Source organism: Heptranchias perlo, chromosome 11 (assembly GCF_035084215.1).
Source record: "Heptranchias perlo isolate sHepPer1 chromosome 11, sHepPer1.hap1, whole genome shotgun sequence".
NCBI lineage: Eukaryota > Metazoa > Chordata > Chondrichthyes > Hexanchiformes > Hexanchidae > Heptranchias > Heptranchias perlo.
This window is the reverse complement of record NC_090335.1, coordinates 28,757,461-28,780,935: the sequence shown is the minus strand read 5'-3', so window position 1 is coordinate 28,780,935 and position 23,475 is coordinate 28,757,461. Positions and strand designations below refer to the sequence as shown.

General features: G+C 40.4%; 1 protein-coding gene across 3 annotated transcripts in view; it reads left to right on the top strand.

Moving 5' to 3' along the window:
- The window catches only part of LOC137327206 (rho guanine nucleotide exchange factor TIAM1-like), a 281,965-nt gene that overhangs the window by 103,515 nt on the left and 154,975 nt on the right, over window positions 1-23,475 (top strand). For all 3 annotated transcript variants that reach the window (XM_067992769.1, XM_067992770.1, XM_067992771.1), the window contains 4 exons: window positions 4,201-4,373; window positions 11,041-11,265; window positions 15,740-15,925; window positions 18,294-18,440. In XM_067992769.1, coding sequence (XP_067848870.1) covers window positions 4,201-4,373; window positions 11,041-11,265; window positions 15,740-15,925; window positions 18,294-18,440 — 731 coding nt within the window. The remainder of the gene's footprint in view (window positions 1-4,200; window positions 4,374-11,040; window positions 11,266-15,739; window positions 15,926-18,293; window positions 18,441-23,475) is intronic.

Genomic DNA, 23,475 nt, shown 5'->3' with positions numbered 1-23,475 from the left:
TCAATGCCAGTCACCACTCCCACAAAACAATGCCTCTATAAAAGTTTTGTTGCAGGTTGCTAGAGATACTGGCAAATCGGAAGGTGGTGGCCATTTTGAAGTTTTACTTTGCTGAATAGAACCATTAACTGTGAAATCCTATAGACATGAAACTTTCTGAAGCTTAATTTAGGGAACGATTGGATCCTTGCTGAAGAAGTTGAAACTTTAATTTTGGCGTTTTTGGATCCCTGCAGCCATTGCCCCACCCCCAGCTTAGACCCTTTTCCTTAGGCATTCATCTTTACCTCTGCTTTGAGGAGGGGATGATGAAGTTTGCCAGGAAGCAGTAAGGGATGTGACATTGGTACGGCAGCATAGGTGCCATTTGGCATTATCCCACAGATACCGAGTTCACCATGTATGCCAACCCAGGGCCTATCTGAATTTGTCAAGATGCCATTGCTTCAGAAGATTGTACTTCCCATGGGAGACCATAATAGAGTTATGCTAGCTGAAGACCTGGCGCCTACATCAAACCGAACTACAGCACTACCAGTGACCGTCAATCATAATCACAATCACAATCAATCAGCGTCAGGTACTCTGGTTCTATCAAGTAGAAATTATGTCGCATTAGTCAATTGGCAGCCTACCACTAGTTAAAATAGGTAACGTATGCCCTGTTTCGGAGAGCAACCTAGTTTATCTCTTTCCCAATGGACATGGCTCATCACCAGGAAAGGATAATACAAGTTGAGAGAGTTGTACTGGTCCCTTGTATTGTGGACTTTGGATTTCCTTCCCTCAGTCCTAAAGATCCAGGCTTTCATTTTCCTTATTTCATCAATAAAATCTCCATTGCAAATGTTGTGAATTTTGAGGCTTTGTGGCCCGATGAACCAGCCTCTGATATCTTGTGCTGCTTCAAAGTATTCAGAATGGCTGCCCTGGAACTTCTTACTGTTGCAGCCACTTAAACATAGCAACAACACTGGATTTGCCACTGCGGCAAATACCCGCGCTCTGTCCTGTTGACTGTTGAGGTCAGTGAGGAAGGTTATATACTGTTGAGCCCTGGCGAACAGAGCGTTGGTGACCTGCTTAATGCAGCTATGTACTTAAGACTGGGAGATGTAGCTGATGTCCCCTGTAGCAGAATGAAAGCAACCAGTGGGGAAGAAAGGCTGACTTTAACATCCATTGGCTAAGCACGCTCCCCTGGTCCAGCAGGCAGCAGGCCATGTTGCAGAAGGCTGTAGCAGTCTGCGACAGCCTGCTTGGTGAAGCACAGCCTTCTGAGGCACTGCTCGTCAGATAGATCCAAGGAAGTGACTCTTGGCCTATAAACCCTGTGTGCTGGGTATGGCTTCCTATGAGCGGTCCGTGTCACCTGCTGTCTTCTGAAAGGCGCAGCTGTTCCTCTTTCTTCAAGTGCTCTTCCATCCAAAAGAAAATAGCAGTAATCGAACCCATGACAAGCACAGAAAGCTGACTGAAGGTGATAAGATCAAATAAGTGCGAAAGAAGCTGGAAACACTCCTGGCAAAACAGACAGCAAAAAGATCCTGTGATCTACTGACCTGAACTGGATGCCCCATTATATACAAGGGCTGATTTTATCGCTACACTCCAGTGACAATGGGGCGGGTAGGTGGTCAAAATGATAGTCATGCAGTTCCCTCTCCGTTCCCTCTGCGCTCCTGCGCACTGCCATTTTAATGGCCTGGTTTTCGGCAGTGTTAGGGCTGCATTCCACAGGCAGGCGGGGGCCTCATTAATATTTAAATGTCAGGGTCCTATAATGCAATTTTACCGTCCGCTCAGTGCCGGGTGCGCCAGTGAAACCTGGCGACAAGCAGGAGCAGGGCCAGAAGAGGCCCAGAAAACTTACTATTTTTTTGTTGGTTTCCTTTTGGGTCTGGAGGAGCAAGAGTGCTCCTCCGGGCCCCACAAGGAAATCTGGGGCCTCCTCTGACCCGGGCTTTTTTTTCCCCCCCCCCCCCACCTCCCCTGACCGTGATCGCCTCTGGGCCCCCTCTTTCCCCATCCCGCACCTTCCACCACTTACCCTATGCCAGGAACCATTTCCCTGGGATTTGGGTGGGGGACTGACTTAAGACATAGAAACGAGGCCCCAGAGTTAAAATGTTACGGACTTCGTGCTGCGGGGGGCTGGGCGGTGTGCCGCCTGCAAACTCTTGCCTGGAGTTGAAACCCAGACTACAGCTTCAGTGCCTCTGAGACACTGATCTTGTCAGGTTTTACTGGTGGGTCAGGCACTGGGCGTCACTTCTCTTATTTTTAGTTGAAATGGGGTTGGGGTCCTAATTGCATTATAAGACCATGATTTAAATATATGCATGAGGTCCCTGCCTGCCCACGGCCTGCGTCTTTCCCAAACCAAAAAATTGCGGGGTTAAAATGGCAGCGGGTGTGCGTCAGGAACTTATCTGGAAGCATGCGGCCACCATTTTAACCCCATGCCCACTATGTTGCTGCCAGATGGGCAGGGTTAAAATCTGGCTGATATAGATCAGGAAGGTGCTTAGCACAATTAAGCTGATCTCAGTTGAGGTACTGCCAAAGGTGCTACAATTGGCCTCAGTGCCTCTGGGCTGGTGGGCAAAATTGGCCGTGGTTCCTGTTCATGTTTGCTGTCCAGTGACCCCTGCTGGAAGAGTGCATCTTTGGATAGACCGTGAGTATTGGGTCAGACGTAGCGGTGATGTCTCACGTAGTAGAATATTTAACTGATACTCACCGTCAACCTTGAAAATTTTTAGCTGAGCAGAGAGAGCCAGCGTGGATTTGTAAAGGGTAGATCATGTCTGACGAACCTGATTGAATGAATTTTTTGAAGAGGTGACTAAAGTAGTGAACAGGGGACGTCTATAGATGTTGCTTATATGGACTTCCAGAAGGCATTCGATAAAGTGCCTCATAAGAGACTGTTAGCTAAAGTTGAAGCTCATGGAATTGAGGGCAAATTATTGACCTGGTTAGGAAATTGGCTGAGCGGCAGGAGACAGAGAGTAGGGATAATGGGCAGGTACTCAAATTGGCGGGATGTGACTAGTGGTGTCCCACAGGGATCTGTGTTGGGGCCTCAGTTCTTCACTGTATTTATTAACGACTTAGATGATGGGATAGAGAGCCACATATCCAAGTTTGCCGATGACACAAAGAGAGGCAGCATTGTAAGCAGTGTAGATGGAAGCATAAAATTACAGAGAGATGTATTAATAGATTAAGTGAATGGGCAAAACTGTGACAAATGGATTTCAATGTAGGCAAGTGAGAGGTCATCCACTTTGGACCTAAAAAGGATAGATTAGAGTACTTTCTAAATGGTGAAAAGCTCGACAGAGTGGAGGTCCAAAGGGACTTAGGGGTCCATGTTCATAGATCATTAAAATGTCATGGACAGGTACAGAAAATAATCAAAAAGGCTAATCAAATGCTGGCCTTTATATCTGGAGGACTAGAATACAAGGGGGTACAAGTTATGCTACAGCTATACAAAGCCCTGGTTAGACCACACCTGGAGTGATATGTTCAGTTCTGGGCACTGTACCTTAGGAAGGATATATTGGCCTTGGAAGGAATGCAATGTAGATTTACTAGAATGATACCTGGACTCCAAGATTTATATTATGAGGAGAGATTACACAAACTAGGGTTGTATTCCCTGGAATTTAGAAGATTAAAGGGTGATTTGATCGAAGTTTTCAAGATATTAAGGGGAACTGATAGGGTAGATAGAGAGAAACTATTTCTGCTGGTTGGGGAGTTTAGGACTAGGGGACATGGCCTAAAAATTAGAGCCAGGACTTCCAGGGGTAAAGTTAGGAAACACTTCTACACGCAAAGGGTGGTAGAAGTTTGGAACTCTGCCGCAAACGGCAGTTGATGCTAGCTCAATTGTTAATTTTAAATCTAAAAATAATGGCCATTTGGCTGAGGTACTGGGGGGGTTACTCTAGCAAGGAGTTAACGTCTTCATGAGAATAGGGGAGAAAATTGACCAGGGAAAATACATAAATCGAAAAAGTGCATGGCAACTCTAAGTACACCTTCTGGAAAGTGTAAAGCTGTTAAAAAGATACCTGTGAATTTGCCTTATAGCTTAGAACGTTCTGTCGAAAAAAGTTGATAGGCATGAATAATTAATGTTAATTAAATTTAATTCAAAACATTATTTCCCTTTTTCAACTCTAGGCTGCACCTTATTTTTTTATGATGCAGATGGGAGATCGGGAGTAGACCAGAATAGTGTACCAAAGCACATGGTTTGGATCGAAAATAGTATTGTTCAGGCTGTGCCTGAACATCCAAAGAAAGATTATGTGTTCTGTCTCAGTAATTCCCTTGGGGATGCTTTCTTATTTCAGGTTTGTAGTCTTATCATTTGTCTTTTTGGTATTTCTCAATTTAAATGTTGATTAACAGACCTCTGATATTGTAATATTACTGTCTCAAGAAAATGTACTATATATTTTTAATGTACTTAGCAGTGCATCTCAATTTCTAAACTGGTACAAGTAGACCAAGTTATCATTTTACACTTGTTACTGAAAACAAAGCAAAGTGCATATATTTTTATACAGAATGTCTTGACTGATTGAATGTTGAATTTGAGTTGTTCTTCCTTGTGTATTTTTGCCCTGAATTCATCCAGACTGTTTTATCTATGATTTTCCAACTTATTTTCTGGGCAAACAGACTCTGGGCTGAAATACTGCTGCTGAAATGCAATGATTTCTTAAGTGTATATCTGAAATTCTTCAAATTAGCCTGTTGACTACTGGCAGCTCATGGAATTCCAAGGTGCTTTGAGTGGCCAATAAAGTTTTTCAGTTCATATACCATGGCACTGAAATAAATCCTATTACAGCAACAGTGTACACTTGTTTTAGGTTTAAGTACTTTGTTACCAGTTTGCCTGAACTGCTGGGCTCCAATTGTCCATTGTGGAGCTAGGATCTTTGTAAAAACTGTCCTATGCTTGTCCGATAACCGACTCTTAACGAGCCCCAATTGGTTGAAACTTGACTCTATGAACATGAACTTGTCATAGATGTAACCATGTCAACTTTATTGGTCATGTCAACTTTTGATACAATGTTTCATTATCAAATAGCATTATTGAGGTGTAAACAAACCTTGGGATGTCCCAAAGCGTTTTACAGCCAATTAATTACTTTTGAAGTGTGGTCACTGTTGTTGTTGTAGGCAAACATGGCAGTCAATTTATGCACAGCAAGGTCCCATTTAATCCATTGAGATAATCCTTGGGATGTTGTGGACAAAGTTAATTCTCCTATCTGGGTTATATATTGAAGCAGATTACTAGAAAGTATGCTTTTATTCAATAATAATTTTATTCTGTAAATCACATTTTATATTTAGGGAAGCTTAAGGAACCAAAACTTTTATATTTATAGTGGTTAGTTATTTAACTAATCCATTTAGCTAAACAAATATTACCATTTTTAATGGTGAGAATTGAATCCATTGGTCTACTAAGAAGCTTATAATATTTGACCATAACATTACATTTAAATTTAAGTGAACACTAATTACCCTGTTAATATACTGTGTGTGCATGCACATCTAAAATAATTTTTCATTGGAATTTGAATAAATTTGCATTTGAATTAAAAAGTAATTAATAGATACATAATTAAGTCAGTTGTAGCAGTGAGCACAACAAACTTGAATGTGTCATGTGTGATTGATTTGTGCAGGAGTCACCTATTGAACACACTGGTTTGAATTGTTAAATCAAAAATGCATAAATAGTGAAACCTATCACTAATAACCTTTGAAACTGCGCTTTTACAATTTGCTGGCCTTCTCTAGGTAAATTCCCACAAGACTTGCTGTTACATATAGAATGCCTCATAGCACCTGCCTCTTACAACTTCCCCCACTGTTCCATTGAGTTGAGTGACCTACTTGTTAAAAATAGTCTCTAGGCTGTCTCAATATTATACATAGAAAATGCTAGGACTAAAGAGCAGATTTTTCCACATCTGAAAAGTGTAAGGTTGGTTTACTGTGGGTGTATTAGAACTGAGTTGTTCATCAGAATGGTCTTCACCTGGAACATTAAACTATCTTTTTTCTTTTCAGATGTTTATGTGCCTGTTGTATATTTCCACCATTTTCTGTCTTTATTTCAGATTTCCAACATTTGTGCTTTTTTTTTCACTTTTACATTTCAGTCTTCCATCATATTCACCACATGTGGTTTCCCAAACTGAGTTTGTACTTATTTCTCAGAACTTCACCTACAAAGAACCTGTATCTTTCACTGATACTACTGTAATTTCCCTGTTCCGTTCCTATTTACTGGTCTATTACAGTTTACTGCTTCAGTCACTTGAGTGACACATTTTAGCTGCAACAATCAGTACTTTTAATAATTGGATAGCTACAACAGTGCTACAGAAAAAATAAATGTAATTTATAGGGGTGGGAGGTCAGCACTAAGTCAGCTTCACACAATAATTCTGAGTTCAGTGGTGTAAAGGAAATGGCTGTAATTGGATGTGGATTTAGAATAAAATAAACAGCTTGAATTTACAACAGCAAAGGCAATTTCTTCCTTAAGTAACATTGACTGAGGCACTGGACAAGAATGTTGGACACACCCTGCAGAACTGAGAGGAAAAGCTTTGGCCTACAGGAAGCTTGGTTAGCATGTTGTTTTAAAAGGCTTAATTCTATCTACAGGATGGGCAAAGCAGGCTCTTAAAAAAAACCTTGAGGTAGGGTTTTTATATCTCTGTGTCCCATAAATGACAGAGGTTTCTTCGATTGTAAGAGGGTCAGCAGCATATCCCTCCCTCACTGCCAGTCTGAGCCAGTGAAGCAATCTATAGTCTTGACCTATGGCCCATTTTCTGGAGCCTGTTTCACTTGGAACCTGTTTACAGGAGGGGAATGACTCGAATGCTCAGCCCCAACTCTGCACTGTATACAATAATTGTTTCAAAACAAAATGGGTAACAAACTGTTAAAGTCTTATAGCTCGATCAATGTAGTGATACTAATAAAAATGTACACCTCAAAACCAGAACGTTCTTTAAAAAAAAAAATTGCTGAATTATCTCACAATATCTATCCATGTTTTACATTATTTTTTGAACAGGTGCAGAAAATAATCAATAAGGCTAATGGAATGCTGGCCTTTATATCTAGAGGACTAGAGTACAAGGGGGCAGAAGTTATGCTGCAGCTATACAAAACCCTGGTTAGACCGCACCTGGAGTACTGTGAGCAGTTCTGGGCACTGCACCTTCGGAAGGACATATTGGCTTTGGAGGGAGTGCAGCGTAGGTTTACTAGAATGATACCCGGACTTCAAGGGTTAAGTTACGAGGAGAGATTACACAAATTGGGGTTGTATTCTCTGGAGTTTCGAAGGTTAAGGGATGATCTGATCGAAGTTTATAAGATATTAAGGGGAACGGATAGGGTGGATAGAGAGAAACTATTTCCGCTGGTTGGGGATTCTAGGAGTAGGGGGCACAGTCTAAAAATTAGAGCCAGACCTTTCAGGAGCGAGATTAGAAAACATTTCCACACACAAAGGGTGGTAGAAGTTCGGAACTCTCTTCCGCAAACGGCAATTGACACGAGCTGAATTGCTAAATTTAAATGTGAGATAGATAGTTTTTTGGCAATCAAAGGTATTAAGGGATATGGGCCAAAGGCAGGTATATGGAGTTAGATCACAGATCAGCCATGATCTTATCAAATGGTGGAGCAGGCACGCGGGGCTGAATGGCCTACTCCTGTTCCTATGTTCCTATGTCTTTGAAAGCTCAGATGATTGCTACACACAAATGTTACTCTCATTTTTGTAAAGCTTTTTTTATCTGACTGTAGGTATAGACTAAGAACAGGCAGTTGTTCCTGCAATGTAGTTCCATTGTGAAATGGGCTGCGACCACCATGTGTCACTTAAAGTGAATGGAGAAAGTGTACGCAGACTGAGAAAAAAGTGGCTCTTGTTGCATTGAATTTACAGTAAATGCTGCAGAGATATTTGTTGTCCGTAGAGGTAATGCAGTTGTCAGTGAGACTGGGAATAAAAATAATAAATACAATGTAGGTTTCAGTGTATTTGCAGTTTCCAGCTGATTTATACAATTTACTGTACAAAATGTTAAGATGTATAACAAATTAGTTGCATTAGCGAAAACCTTAAATGTCTAATATGTTTTATTGTGATGCTTTTAATTGTAACATTGCATAACCAGTTTAATACCTGAAAAGTTATATTTTTCTTTCCCACAGACAAAAGTTAGACATTTTACTTCATTTTTTTCACCTTGTATTGTTTTCTTTCTAACAATACACTCTGGAATTAGTGGGCATATGTCTGGGACTGATAATTGATGGAAAATAAACGACTGAGCATGGTCTGCATAGCTCATGAGTGCAAACACACCATTGAGTTAAAGCATGAGTGGATTATTTTCCACACACACTCATATACATCTGTTTTAATTCTGCCTTTCTTTCTGTCTTTCTGACTCTTTTTGTGTCGTAAGAACATAAGAAACAAGAGCAGGAGTAGGCCATAAGGCCCCTCGAGCCTGCTCCGCCATTCAATAGATCATGGTGGTCTTCTACTTCAACTCCACTTTCCCGACATATCCCCATATTCCTTGATTCCCATAGTGCCCAAAAATCTATCGATCGCAATCTTGAATATACTCAACGACTGAATATCCACAGCCCTATGGTGTAGAGAATTCCAAAGATTTGCAACCCCCTGAGTGAAGAAATTTTTCCTCATTTTGGTCCTAAATGGCCGACCTCTTATCTTGAGACTATTGTGAGATTTTACTCTCAGTTGCTGGTAATTGACCTGACTCCAATTTGGTAAATAGGTGCTTTATTGAAATTCACAAAAAGACCAACACATGCAGTATTGGGGCAGAGGTTTACAATGCAGAGCAAGAGATTATATCACCCTTTCCGCACTAGGTAGAGATTTGTCTGTCTCGGGAGCCTTGAGGAAAGCGCTTTCCACCCCGCCTGGGGTACCTTCTTCGATTGGTTTGTCTCTCACGTCTTCTACCCCGCCTGGGTTGACTCTTAGACTCCTTGCCCTCAGTCCTACTTCTGTTGATCCAGATTGTTCGTTAAATAGCTGTTTGGTGGGCCTCCAAAGTCAGCCGTAGTTACATTACTTCTGCTAAGTCTCTACAACGTGACACCAGTGTAGGGTGCTCCTTTTATGCCACTTTTGGGGGTGGGCCCAGGGCTAGCTAATGACATGGGCCCTTGCCCTATTGGGGTCTCCCAAAAGGGCGAGGTGTCCAATGGTGCCTCGAGTTCTTTGTTTCTTTAAGAAAAAGGGGTCAGTCTCCCCTGTTATCTTCCACCTTTCAGGGGTCTGCAGAAGCAGCTTGTGTCCCACCTCTGGTCTTAACCAATCATGACTTCACACAGTGGCTTAAGACTGTTTTGCCTCATCTTATTTAGTCTTGCCTTTGTGTCAAGGCTGGGAGTCCATGGTTACCCCGGCCTCCCCTGACTCCCTCAGATTCCAGGCCAGGTCTGATGAACCAGCCTGTAAGGTTCCATTATTTATGAGTACCCAGCATCTGATAAGGGTCCCAGCCCTAACTAAGTCAGGAATGTGAATGTTGTTTCATCTTTTAATTTGTTCGTGTAACCAGGCCTTTCTTGCAAGTTGATAGTTTTAAGAAATCCTTGCTCTGATATCAGTCCCATGTGGTTTATACATCCAGCGCCATAGCATTTAGTCACACAAAATTATATAAAAGGTCATATTAAAAACAAGATACACACAGACATCATTATAGTAACTCCACTTGCCAGCTATATTACTGGGCAAGAAGGGTACAATCTTACACCATGACCCCTAGTTCTAGACTCTCCAGCCAGGGGAAACAACCTCTCAGCATCTCCCTGTCAAGACCTCGAAAAATTTTATACATTTCAATGAGATCACCTCTCATTCTTCTAAACTCCAGAGAATATAGGTGTCTTTCTTTCTGTTGCCCTCTCCTTTCTTTCTTTCATTATCGCTCTGTCTAATTTTATATTTATATATAGTAGGTTAAGTTTTTTTTTTAGTTTATTACCACTTTGGGGCTATTCACTGTTTTAGCTGTGGAATCAGATCATGTGAAGTCGTCCTACGTGTTTTTTTCCCAGTCTCCTTGTTACCCGCAGTTGTGTCAGTTGCCCAGACCTCATACAACTTTGCCTTGTTGCTTCCCATCATTTAGATACAGTATCCCTGTGAAATCCCCACAAACAAATAAATGAAGTAACTGTTTTATAATTCTGATCTGTGGTTTGGTCCTGGACACTGTCTTTGTCTTCCTTTTGATTTATGACATGTTTTATGTCTTCACGTACACATGTGCTTATATTTTCTTGACAATGTTTCTGATTTAATTGGCAGCAGCGTGACTGATCACGTGAAGCAAAGTGAAGGTAGTGTAAACGATTGCGCTCAAAGCCACAAGTGTTGTATGAAATATTGTGATTGTAGTAAGAAGAAATGAGGACCTTGTTTAGGTCTCTCTTGGTGCTACAGACTTCCAAGAGGCAGGAATGTTAATGTTTGGTTCCTCCTCTTGTTTAAAATGGACCATTCCTTGGCTAGAGCTTGTCCTGCAGAAGATAACAGTCTCATCTTCTATTTTCCATCTTGTTGATCCCCCAACATTTCAGTTTTTCTGTGGGAAAGATCAGCATTGCTAGGATTTTTTTTTCTTAGCCACACCCAACACTGGAAATAACCTAAGACTGAGTTGCAAGAATTGCTGCTTCACCGTCCTTCCATGACATGTAGCAGTAGTGTGGGGACACTGTTACTACTAGCTGGATAATCATGTTAGAGCAGGCAGTGGCTCTATGTGCAACTGGCAATCACTGATCTCACCTGAGCAATCTTGACTCTAAATGCAGTTTCAGTTTTGATTGATCCAGTCAAGATAATATAATTTTATTGAATAGGCTTTTTTCTAAATTGATAAAATATAATAATTTATGTACAAGCAGACCTGCAGCCAGACGGAGCTGGAAAACTGGATTACTGCGATTCATTCTGCCTGTGCAGCTGCAGTGGCAAGACAGCATCGCAGAGAAGATACTGTCAAACTGCTTCAGTCAGAGATTAAAAAGCTAGAACAGAAAATTGACATGGATGAAAAAATGAAGAAAATGGGGGATATGCAATTGTCTTCAGTGAATGACCCCAAAAAGCGAAAGACTATACTCGATCAGGTAACATCTTTCTTTCTACGATTTCAATTTTCTTTCCTGTCTACTAATTTAGTGACTAGAAATCTTCTATTAATTATACACTAAGTACCATGGGTAAGGGAAAATATGCAAGTTGGAAAACCAAAGAAGCAAGTACCTTTTAAAAATGTGTCAGGCAGGAATTAAGTGATCTTTAATTGAAGCTACAACACCATTCCTTACAGAGCCATGTTTAATTCGCTTTGCAACATGAAGTGGACCACAGCATGAGAAGTAAGCATTGTAAAAAGGATGTACATTTCTTGATTAGTAAATTAAGTTTTTTTTAAAGCATCAATTGCTCTTTAATCCTTTTTATTCCATTAACTGTCTTCAAACTTGACACTGATTACAGAAATCACTTTCCAATGGGAGACATACATACAGAGATACTCCATTGTCTAGCGCTAGATCATAACTTTACAGCTTCTGATGTTTGTCAAGAATTTGCCCACAAGAAACTCAAGATCCACATTCATCCCTGCTCTCCAAAACTGCATCTATCCTGGTATTTAAGTTGTAGGAGGAAATTACAAATATGTGCCTGTTCTCCCCACCAGAGAGTTTGAGTATAATCCTATTCAAGAAACCCCCCCCCGACTTCAGCCTAAGTCCTGTGCATCCCATTCCTCTAGAGAGGGGTTGGCAATAAAGGTGGGGCCTTATGCCCACCCAATATAATTGGTGTAGCAGAACCAACATTCAGCCTCAAAAGTGGAGAACTGGAGTCTCCATAGTAAAAGGGTTGTCATCGTCGTTGACCAAAGCAAAATTTCCCAAATCAATGGGCTCACCTTGAGATGAAGAACAGTCACACCAGTGCAACTACAGAATGTGTGACACCAGCGCTTTAGCACATAAGTGTTCCTCTTTAGGTTAGAAAGTATACTTTCTCGTGGGTGCTTTATGAACTCCAGGATTCTTAAAAGGAGTAGTAGGAAAGTGGCAAAATTAATTTTTATAGCAAGAGTGTACACTGAGTTGTGAATTTCACATACAATTGTAGGTGAATGGCCGATGATTTGCAAGGTTCATGAAAGGGTGGTGTGCGTAGAAGATTAGAAAGCTTATTAAATCCTTGGCTTTAACTAAGACAGATGGTAACTCAGTTGAATCATCTACTTGAGCCTTTGATCACAATAGCTAGTCAGTCCTGCACCTCGAGTTAAGAAACTCAATTTGATGCTAACTAATCTGATGTCATCTAAGCATTTGACTAGAAAATGTTCTTGTTCTTAGGCCTGCCTCAGCAAGTGAGCAAGCTCTATATCTTAGTGATAAAGTCACTATATTTCATGAGGCATGACTAACCATAGAATCATAGAAGTTTACAACATGGAAACAGGCCCTTCGGCCCAACATGTCCATGTCGCCCAGTTTATACCACTACGCTAGTCCCAGTTGCCTGCACTTGGCCCATATCCCTCTATACCCATCTTACCCATGTAACTGTCCAAATGCTTTATAGAAATATTATGTTTGTACCCACATTTCCTACCACAATAGGCTCAAGAGATGATGCATTGATTCTGTCTTATGCTATCGTGATGTGACTTCTACATACCATCAGCTCCATCTGCCTTCTTCCCCCTCGACCCACTAGTCACACAATCTCCTGGGAGAGACAAAAAAACCTCATGACAATTTAGGAAAAAACTGTGGAAAATTCCTTGACTCCCGAAGGCAATCTTGAGGAGAGTCAATTTACATACCTTACTCTACAGAAAGAAATAATTTTACTGTCTGTCTGTTGCATGAAGCTTTCCAATTTTATACTTCCCGCCAAATTCTGTAATCAGTTCCAGTTAAGCAATTTGCTTACATCCTTCATTGCTTTCAGCATTTTGTAATATTGGATTGTATCCCTTCTGAATCTTTAATGAAAACTAGTTCAATTATGCGATGCTGTCTTTATAAGCTCGAAGTACCAGAATCGTTCTGGCAACACAATTGTTTTATGCACTCATAGCTTAAGATGTTACAGGCTACAAATAGTGACTACAAATAAATTTCTGTATTGACTGTACAGCTACTTACTGCTATGCCAATAGACGGATGAATCAGTAGGTGATTAATCTAGAATCATTTTTTTGTGTTTGATCTGAACTTTCTGATAGGATCATGTTCCAGTTTTCTGTTTTTTTTATCCATTCATGGGATGTGGGCATCGCTGGGAAGGTAAGCATTTATTGCCCATCTCTAAATGCCCTTGAGAAGGTGGTGGTGAGCCGCTGCCTTGAACCGCTGCAGTCCATGTGGTGAAGGTTCTCCCACAATGCTGTTAGGTCGGGAGTTCCAGGATTTTGACCCAGCATGATGAAGGAACGGCGATATATTTCCAAGTCAGGCTGGTGTGTGACTTGGAGGGGAACGTGCAGGTGGTGGTGTTCCCATGTGCCTGCTGCCCTTGTCCTTCTAAGTGGTAGAGGAACTGGGTTTGGGAGGTGCTGTCAAAGAAGCCTTGGCTAGTTGCTGCAGTGCATCTTGTAGATGGTACACACTGCAGCCACGGTGCGCCGGTGGTGGAGTGAGTGAATATTTAAGGTAGTGGATGGGGTGCCAATCAAGCGGGCTGCTTTGTCCTGGATGGTGTCGAGCTTCTTGAATGTTGTTGGAGCTGCACTCATCCAGGCAAGTGGAGAGTATTCCATCACACTCCTGACTTGTGTCTTGTAGATAGTGGAAAGGCTTTGGGGAGTCAGTAGGTGAGTCACTCGCCACTGAATACCCAGTCTTTGACCTGCTCTTATAGTCACAGTATTAATGTGGTTGGTCTAGTTAAGTTTCTGGTCAATGGTGACTCCCAGGATGTTGATGGTGGGGGATTCGGCGATGGTAATGCTGTTGAATGTCAAGGGGAGGTGGCTGGACTCTCTCTCTTGTTGGAGATGGCCATCGCCTCGCACTTGAGTGACGCGAATGTTACTTGCCACTTATCAGCCCAAGCCTGAATGTTGTCCAGAATAATTGGCTCAGTGTTTCTACTGTCGATAAAGAATCACATACTAGGGAAAAAAAATCAGCTTTCCTTTTTGAATGCTTCAGTGTTTCTATTTTCAATCAGATATTAGGGAAAAACATTTCAACACTTTCAGTACCATGACAGTTTCTGCCGCACAGCAAGCCAGCAAACATAGAAAAACAGGTAAATTCTAACCGTCCTCCCCAGCTGAATTTTGAGCTCTTCCTCATTCCCAACTCTACTGCTAAAAGTAGTGTCTCAGCTGTAACCTACCTCTTGCCACTTGCTTGTCGCTCTGATATAGGCTTCTGCCCTTGTCTGCTGCTCGCACCTTATGCTGCTTTTGGACCAACCCATCTCTCTCCAGGGCCTATTCTCCTTAGGCTATGAGCAATCCTGCTTGAGGTGTGTGTGTGTGTGTGTGTGTGTGTGTGTGTGTGTATGTGTGTGTGTGAATATAATAATTATAGAAATAAATCTTAAGGGAGTGGATTAGATGATCTCGTAAGGTAAGATGTTGTCTGTGGTTGAAAATCTGGATTTAAACTGAGTAAAAAGGTAATGTTGTCGTCACACCAACGGAGGATCACATTAATCTTGCCTGAAAAACTCTTAGGTTAACAGTTCTTTTCGTTACATATGTTGATGCCTCCTCATCCAGTGAAATGGGAGTCTAACCTTGATTCGGAATCATGTTGATTGCTGTCAGGAGGTGAATAATCTACATTTTTAGGCTCTATTTCAAAATAACAATATTCATCTAAGAAGTTTGGTTCGCACAAAAATGCTAGGATTATCATCTTAATAGTTTGATTTGCATCTTTTGCCAGCATAGGATTTATAGTACTTTGAAATATCATTGCAGTTGTTCACAAAAAGTAAGCCTGATCTATTTCCTAAATTGTTTTCAACCAGAAACTAATGTTTAGCTTAGCATGAGTCACAATGTTGCAATTATTGCTTGCTTGAAGATTAGGGCTGATTTGGAAAATGTATGTTTTTTTAAAAAAACATTGATAACATGAATGACTAATGTTGAATCAGCTAAAATTTGGTAAATGGGAAATTTTTGAAAGTAAAGCTGGTTTAGAAGATTGTTTAATAGCTGACTGAGCATTCATGTACTTTATGTATGCTGAAAATAAATAAAGACTGGGATTTTTACTTGGGTCTTATGCTTGACAGCCCAACATTTTAATGCAGTTACTACTAAATTTGAAAGATTTGGATAAGAAAACATTTTGCTCAGTGTTGATGAATAATGGTCCATTTTTTGCATGCTCCGTCCACTAAGAGAATGATGTCATGCCGGTTTACCAACTGATGATAAAACTTTTATTGCAGTATAGTGGTATCTGTCTCTGAGTAGGAGGTAACTGAGTTTGAACACCAGTCACTCTATGTCGCCTTCCATTACAGTATAAAAAGTACATGTGCATTGTTCTAGCAGTGATGAATGTATTTTAGTTTCTATTTTCTTTCTTCTTTAAACAGATCTTTTTATGGGAACAAAATCTAGAACAATTTCAGATTGATCTTTTCCGACATCGTTGTTATATGGCAAGTCTTCAAGGTGGAGAGTTACCAAACCCGAAACGACTTCTTGCATTTGCAAGTCGGCCAACCAAACATGCCATGGGTCGTCTAAGTATTTTTTCAGTGTCTTCTTTCCATGCCTTGGTGAGTTTGTTGTATTTAGGTTTTACTATAAATACAAATACAGGAGCGTCTTAGTAGCTCCATGAACCAGCAAAAATTCATTGCAAGATAAATACAAATATCATCAATGGCTGTAAACATTTTAAAACCAACAGAAGTATCCTCATGTTTCGTTTTTTAACGTTTCATCTTTGTAATTTATGTAATGTGACATAAAACTGTATGATATAAAAGTAACCACAATTTTTAAATGATTTACCAAGATCAATATATTTTGGGACCAATTGCAGATGAGTACATTATGGTGATCATTTAGTAGACAAGGCTGTTTAGATTGCATGTGTGAAGCTTAGATTCTGTAGGTATTTAGCTCAATTATATTTCCTTGGATAATAAAGCTTTTATTAGAGCACTGGAAACTCTGGTCTCTCCTTGGAGTAGGTGATAACTGAGCTAGGACACCAGGCACTCCAAGTAGCCTTCCACTCGAAGAGAGCCGTTCAGTTGCGATCAGTTGGTGTTTCATGAAAATGAGATTTTAGCCAATGAGTGGGAATGCACATACACTTTTAAGTTTTATGTGTGATGATGATGTTAAACTCAAGACTTGTTGTCAGATGCATTTGTCACATTCCAGATTTGTTATACACGCAAATTTCAGTGTCACACTTCTTTTAAAAAAACGTATAAAAGACAGCTGATCATTTCCTTTCTACAGAGTAACATGCCCACAAATAGAAAGTTTCTAATTGACTTCAAAAGTCTATTTTAAAAAAAAGTATTAAAAAGAAATAATTAGGAATGTTAAAGGAAAATTGTTTTTTTACTAACCTGATTGGGTTCTTTGATGAAGTAATGTAGAGGGTTGATGAGGGTAGTGCAGTTGATGTTGTGAATATGGACTTTCAAAAGGAATTTGATAAAGTACCACATAATAGGCTTGTTAGCAAAATTAAAGCCCATGGAATTAAAGGGACAGGGGCAGGCTGGATACAAAATTGGCTAAGGGACAGAAAGCAGAGAATAGTGGTGAACGGATGTTTTTCAGACTGCCGAGAAGTATACAGTGGTGTCCCCCAGGGGTTGGTATTAGGACCACTGCTCTTTTTGATGTATATATTAATGACCTGGACTTGGGTATGGGGGTATCATTTCTAAGTTTGCAGATGACACGAAACTCAGAAATATAGTAAACAATGTGGAGGATAGTAACAGACTTCAGGAGGACATAGACAGACTGGTGAAATGGCAGACATATGGCAGATGAAATTTAACACAGAGAAATGTAAAGTGATACATTTTGGACGGAAGAATGAGCGGCAATATAAACTAAATGGTACTATGCATTTCATGATATAGTGCCTCTGTCCTTACAAAACAGCATATCCTCTTACCCTGAGTAGGATACAGATAATCCACAAGTAGATATAAAAAAAATGTTGTACCTGGTTTGTGTTTATCATATCTGTAAAGTATCCTGCGCATAAAAATCCTAATTGGCTCAAATTTTTCAATGGACTAATGAAAAAAACTTCACTGAGTCTGAGCAAACATCTTTCCAAATCCTTTTAGCAGCCGTGTGCATCACTCCCATATCTCAGCAGCTCCTTTGCAACAACTCACTGTGAGCAATGGCACAGGTGATCCACTAAAAAGAAACAAGTTGCAGAACAGACTCCAGCCATTTCCGGGGAAGTATTCATATAATATGCTGGGCAGAATGGTGTAAAGGGTAGTACATCACTGCTGTAGTTCTAATATTTGAAAATCAGTGAGTGACAATTAACATCAACCTATCCAGATTGTCACATGAAATGCACACAGAAGAGGTAAGTCATTACTGTTTTTGAAAGTGTACATGGAAAATACACTGACCATCTGAAAATTCAGTGTTAAACAAATCTTTTTTATAGAAGAAAAATCTTGTAGAAAATTAAGTGCTAAATAAATGTCTGATCTGAAAATTCTCCTCCCCTAGATCCTTTGTTTTGATTTTTTTTTTTGGCTTGTGTATTTTTTTATTGTTATTTGATTACTTTTATTACTATTCATACAATAGATGTTATTCCAATTTAACAGAAGGCCTTTCTCCACTATATCCATAGATCATAAAGGATTGTGTCTTACTGGTCTTGTTTTTTAAATGCTTCTCTTAGTAGAATGAAGGGAAGAAGTAGTTGTTAAAGATGCAATAAGGGACTATTGTTAATTCAGTCTGAAATATATTGTGAAGAGACAGACGTTCTTTTGATATTCTCAGCTGCATATTTTATTTGCACTGTTTATGTGCTATTTAATTTTTATTTAAAGAATGATACCTATTATACATGAAAACAATCAATCTATCATTTATTACTGTCTCAGAATAAGTATGATATTGATATTTTAGGTGGCAGCTCGTTCTGAACCTGGTTTGAAAAACCGAACTCAGGCAATTTCCAGATCAGTAAGCAAACGGAGGAACAGATTTTCCTCCCTGTGGGGATTGGATACAACTTCAAGAAAGAAAGCAAAAGAAAGACCTAGCATTAATCAGGTTGGATATTTTACCAATGTTTTTATTTCAATTTAATGCAGAAAGAATTTTTGACGTTATTAAGAATGTAAGAATGAGTACTACCTCCTTTTATAGTGGCTTTTATTTTTATGTAGCCTCATGAAACAAAATGTACATGCTAGTCATTGTACTCTGCAGATTTTTCCCCTTGTTTTTAGTGTTGAAGGATGATTACTTCAAGATGTTTTGGCCTTGTTCTTTGACCATTATCAACTGCAGCAAACCGAACACAAATATAAGTATAAATATATTGATTATACTAGAGATGTTCACCAAAGTATGAAGAAAAGCATTTTTATTGGTTTCTGGAAGATTAATCATGTTTTCCTTGCCCCATGTAGGTAGATATTAAAGAATCAATTTGTTTATGTCACATTAAACAAATAATTCTGTATATGTGACACAATGGTGAAAAGTCACTTTTTACTTTTTATTATCCTCAGTGGTTTCCTCCTTCAAATACTCTCCCCAAGCTACTCAATACCCCCGCAGCCGTGACTCAGTGGTAGCACTCTTGCCTCTGTGTCAGAAGGCTGTGGATTCAAATCCCACTCCAGAGACTTGAGCACAAAATCTAGGCTGACACTCCAGTGCAGTACTGAGGGAGTGCTGCACTGTCAGAGGTGCCGTCTTTCGGATGCCCCGTTTGCCCCCTCAGGTGGACGTAAAAGATCCCATGACACTATTTCGAAGAAAGGCGGGGGAGTTCTCCCCGGTGTTCTGGCCAATATTTATCTCTCAACCAACACTTAAAAACAGATTATCTGGTCATTATCACATTGTTGTTTGTGGGATCATGCTGTGCACAAATTGCCTGCTGTGTTTTCGACACCACAACAGTGACTGCAGTTCAAAAGTACTTAATTAGTTGTAAAGTGCTTTGGGACACCCTGAGGTCATGAAAGGTGCTATATAAATGCAAGTCTTTCTTTTGTTCTTTCTTTCTTAACATCCGTTCATTTACCTAGGTCTTTTAACTGCTCCCACATCCCATCCTGAATCCTTGCAAACACAGCACCTCTCTTCCACACAACATATTCTTATTGTCAGCAATGCCACAGAAGATTCACTTCTGTGCGAGAAGCACTGTGAACAAGGACACATGATAAAACACTGAGCCCTCTGGCTTCATGTGAGCAACACCACTGAAGATCAACTAGTCTATATAATCAATTTATCTCTTGTATATTTAAAGACTTGTGCTAGTGAGGACTTTCCGTTGTGTAATATTTACTTCCTGTGATGTCACATTTTGGCTGTCACACTTCATTCATTGGCTCAAAGGGAAACAGCAGCAAATATGAACTGAACAGGTGAGGAATATATGAATCAAAAGTGAGGAAAGTAGCTAGATAACTACCATACTACTAAGCACTTACCAATTGTGAATGAATAGTCAAAAGAACCTACCAGTTTAAAAAAAGGAGAAAGTGAACCAATTGAAAACACATTTTGAATAATTTTTCTTCTGCTACTTTTGTCTTCAGTAACTGAAATTTTTAATATCCAGAATAAAGTTTTAATCGAAAAAAATGAAAGTAATACATATTTAACAGTAACATGACTGTAATTATCCATTGAATTGTCTTTTCATACTTTCATTAAAGTTTTTACTTCAAGGCCTCAGCCTTTCAAAAGCCTGGACTTTGAATAGATATTTTTTGCTCCAGAATAGTTAAAGGATTTAGATCCTTTTCTCAGTGATTCCAGATTGTGGGATCTGCTGCAGTGCTTTCGGAACCCCTCTATGCACCACATCTGAGCATGTATAGTTTGCAGAATTTCCCAGCATGCGTTGGTGTGTTTCTCTGAGTTGAATTAGAAGTTTGTCTTCCCTCATCCTGTGAGGATTTGAGAGTTTCTTTTTTTCTTCAAAAGACTTCAAAACAAACAGGAGCTTTAGTTCAGGCAAGTTTCACATTTAAGATATTAACAACTGCTCTCTTTCTCATGAATTACTCAGTTTTATCTCATAGTTATAAAACAAAGACGGTTTATCAAGAATGTATTTCTTTTTCTCAGTGGAAATGTTGGAGTATTTCAGTTTGTTGTTCCAAGTGCTTAAATCTAACTCAAAGACAAATTTGAGTTATTGGGTTTCTCCAGTTTGGCTGTTTTCCGTATCAGTCATGGCAAGCCCCTGCCCTTTTCAGCGTGGCTCTAAAATTAGTTAAATTGTTTCTCTTCTGTGAAAAACAGCAAACCGTCTTTGAGGCTTAAAGGTACATTTTGTTTATATAAAAACTTGGAAATTGTATAAACAATGACATTTTGAGCATTTTGTGAGATGATTTTTATTTGTTGGGGGGGGGGATGTGACTGATGGCCTAAAGATGGCCAACGATAGGTCGGGGGAGAAGGTTGACGGTGGGGTATATGGCAGGTTGGCACCTGATGGTCCAAAAGGCACCAACAAGCATTTGGTCCCTATTCTTCTGACCTGCCCGAACATGTCCCATTTCCCCCTCCGCCCCCCCCACCCCCTCACTATAGTGCCAAGCTGTGGCAACCTTGCAGTACCTCCAAACTCTGTTCCCTTTCAATGCTCATAGAACTACTAGACATGGACTCCAAGCCCACTCCTACCCAAAGACCCTGGGACTAATGATTTAGATCCCTTTCTCAGTGATTCCAGATTGTGGGATCTGCTGCAGTGCTTTCGGAACCCCTCTATGCAGTGCTGCTAGATGCTGGCACCCCTTCAAAGTACTGCCAAAATGTGAGAACTCTTTTTTTTTAATATATTCATTCTCGGGATATGGGTATCAGTGATAAAGCCAGCATTTATTGCCCACTGCTAGTTACCCCAAGAAAGTAGTAGTGGATCAACTATAAAGGCTTGAGACAATTAAGCTTTCTAGGCCACTTCAGAGGGCAGTTGAGTATTTATTATATATTAAACTAAAAATCATATCAGTACATTACACTTAAGGTTCTCCTTTACTGATATATAAACAGACCTCACAATTCATAAGTGCAGAATGAAGAGAGAGCTAGGAATGATGGAAGCTGAAATATAAATAATACAAAAATGAGAAGAATGAAATCAGGAAAAAGAAATGCAATGAGGAAAAAATCCAATCACAAGCACAACTTGCCAAGGGGAAAAAAAACCTAAATAAAATGGTTGAAAGAGCAGAGGTGCTGGAAGGTTTTGCATTCTGCTGAATGGCCTCTTTTTAATATAAATGGTTCTTCACAAAGTTGCATTGCATCATTGTCACCTACAGATACTGTAACCTAGCAACATTTTCTCCCTAGCAGCCTTTAGTCAGATGCCAACTCCTGCTGCAGAAAATAACAGGCACATTGTAACCTTTTTTATTTCTGAATTTCCCATACCATCCAACAATTCTCCGGTATAGTTGGGCGAGCATATCAGTAAAGGAGAACCTTAAGTGTAATGTACTGATATGATTTTTAGTTTAATACATAATAAATATTCAACAGCCCTCTGAAGTGGCCTAGAAAGCTTAATTGTCTCAAGCCTTTATAGTTGATCCACTACTACTTTCTTGGGGTAACCAGCAGTGGGCAATAAATGCTACATTCTATTAATGTTAGTCTTCACAATTTTTAAATATTATTCATTCTTGAGATGTAGGCATTGCTGGCAAGGCTGGCATTTATTGCCCCATCGCTGGATGGCCAAGGTTTGATACAACTGAGTGGCTTGGTCGGCCACTTCAGAGGGTAGTTAAGAGTTAACCACATTGGTGTGGGACTAGAGTCACTTGTAGGCCAGACCGGGTAAGGATGGCTGGTTTCCTTCCCTAAAGGACATTAGTGAACCAGTTGGGGTTTTACAACAATCCAATAGCTTCATGGTCACTTTGTACTGACACCAGCTTGTATTTCCAGATTTGTTTTTGCAGGAGGTCAGCTTTTGCAGTTAGAAGTTGTCTAGAAAGAAAGGTAATGCCAAAAACAAATCAATCAGTCAGTCACCAGCAAGGGACAATGCATTTTGTTACTATTTTTTCAAGGAGAAAAGTGTGATTGAGTAAAGGAACTGGGATTTACTTTAATCCATAATTACCCAATCTCTTCTCTGGAATGTGCTAACAAATCTCAATGCTTCAACCTAATGTCGTATGTGAGAAATATCACCCTGAACAGACAATTCAGCTGGGTTTAATTCCTTATGTATTGAATCTTAATCTGCATCCACAGATTTTTTTTTTATTCGTTCATGGGATGGGGGTGTCGCTGGCAAGGCCAGCATTTATTGCCCATCCCTAATTGCCCTTGAGAAGGTGAAGGTGAGCCGCCTTCTTGAACCACTGCAGTCCATGTGGTGAAGGTTCTCCCACAGTGCAGTTAGGTAGGGAGTTCCAGGATTTTGATCCAGTGACGATGAAGGAACAGCGATATATTTCCAAGTCGGGACGGTTTGTGACTTGGAGGGGAACGTGCAGGTGGTGTTGTTCCCACGTGCCTGCAGCTCTTGTCCATCTAGGTGGTAGAGGTCGCGGGTTTGGGAGGTGCTGTTGAAGAAGCCTTGGCGAGTTGCTGCAGTGCACTCTGTGGATGGTACACACTGAAGCCACAGTGCGCCAGTGGTGAAGGGAGTGAATGTTTAGGGTGGTGGATGGGGTGCCAATCAAGCGGGCTGCTTTGTCCTGGATGGTGTGGAGCTTCTTGAATGTTGTTAGTGCTGCACTCATCCAGGCAAGTGGAGAGTATTCCATCACACTCCTGACATGTGCCTTGCAGATGGTGGAAAGGCTTTGGGGAGTCAGTAGGTACGTCACTCGGCGCAGAATACCCAGCCTCTGACCTGCTCTTGCAGCCACAGTATTTATGTGGCTGGTCCAGTTAAGTTTCTGGTCAATGGTGACCCCCAGGATATAGATGGTGGGGGATTCGGTGATGGTAATGCCGTTGAATGTCAAGGGGAGGTGGTTAGACTCTCTCTTGTTGGAGATGGTCATTGCCTGGCACTTGTCTGGCCCGAATGTTACTTGCCACTTATTAGCCCAAGCCTGGATGTTGTCCAGGTCTTGCTGCATGC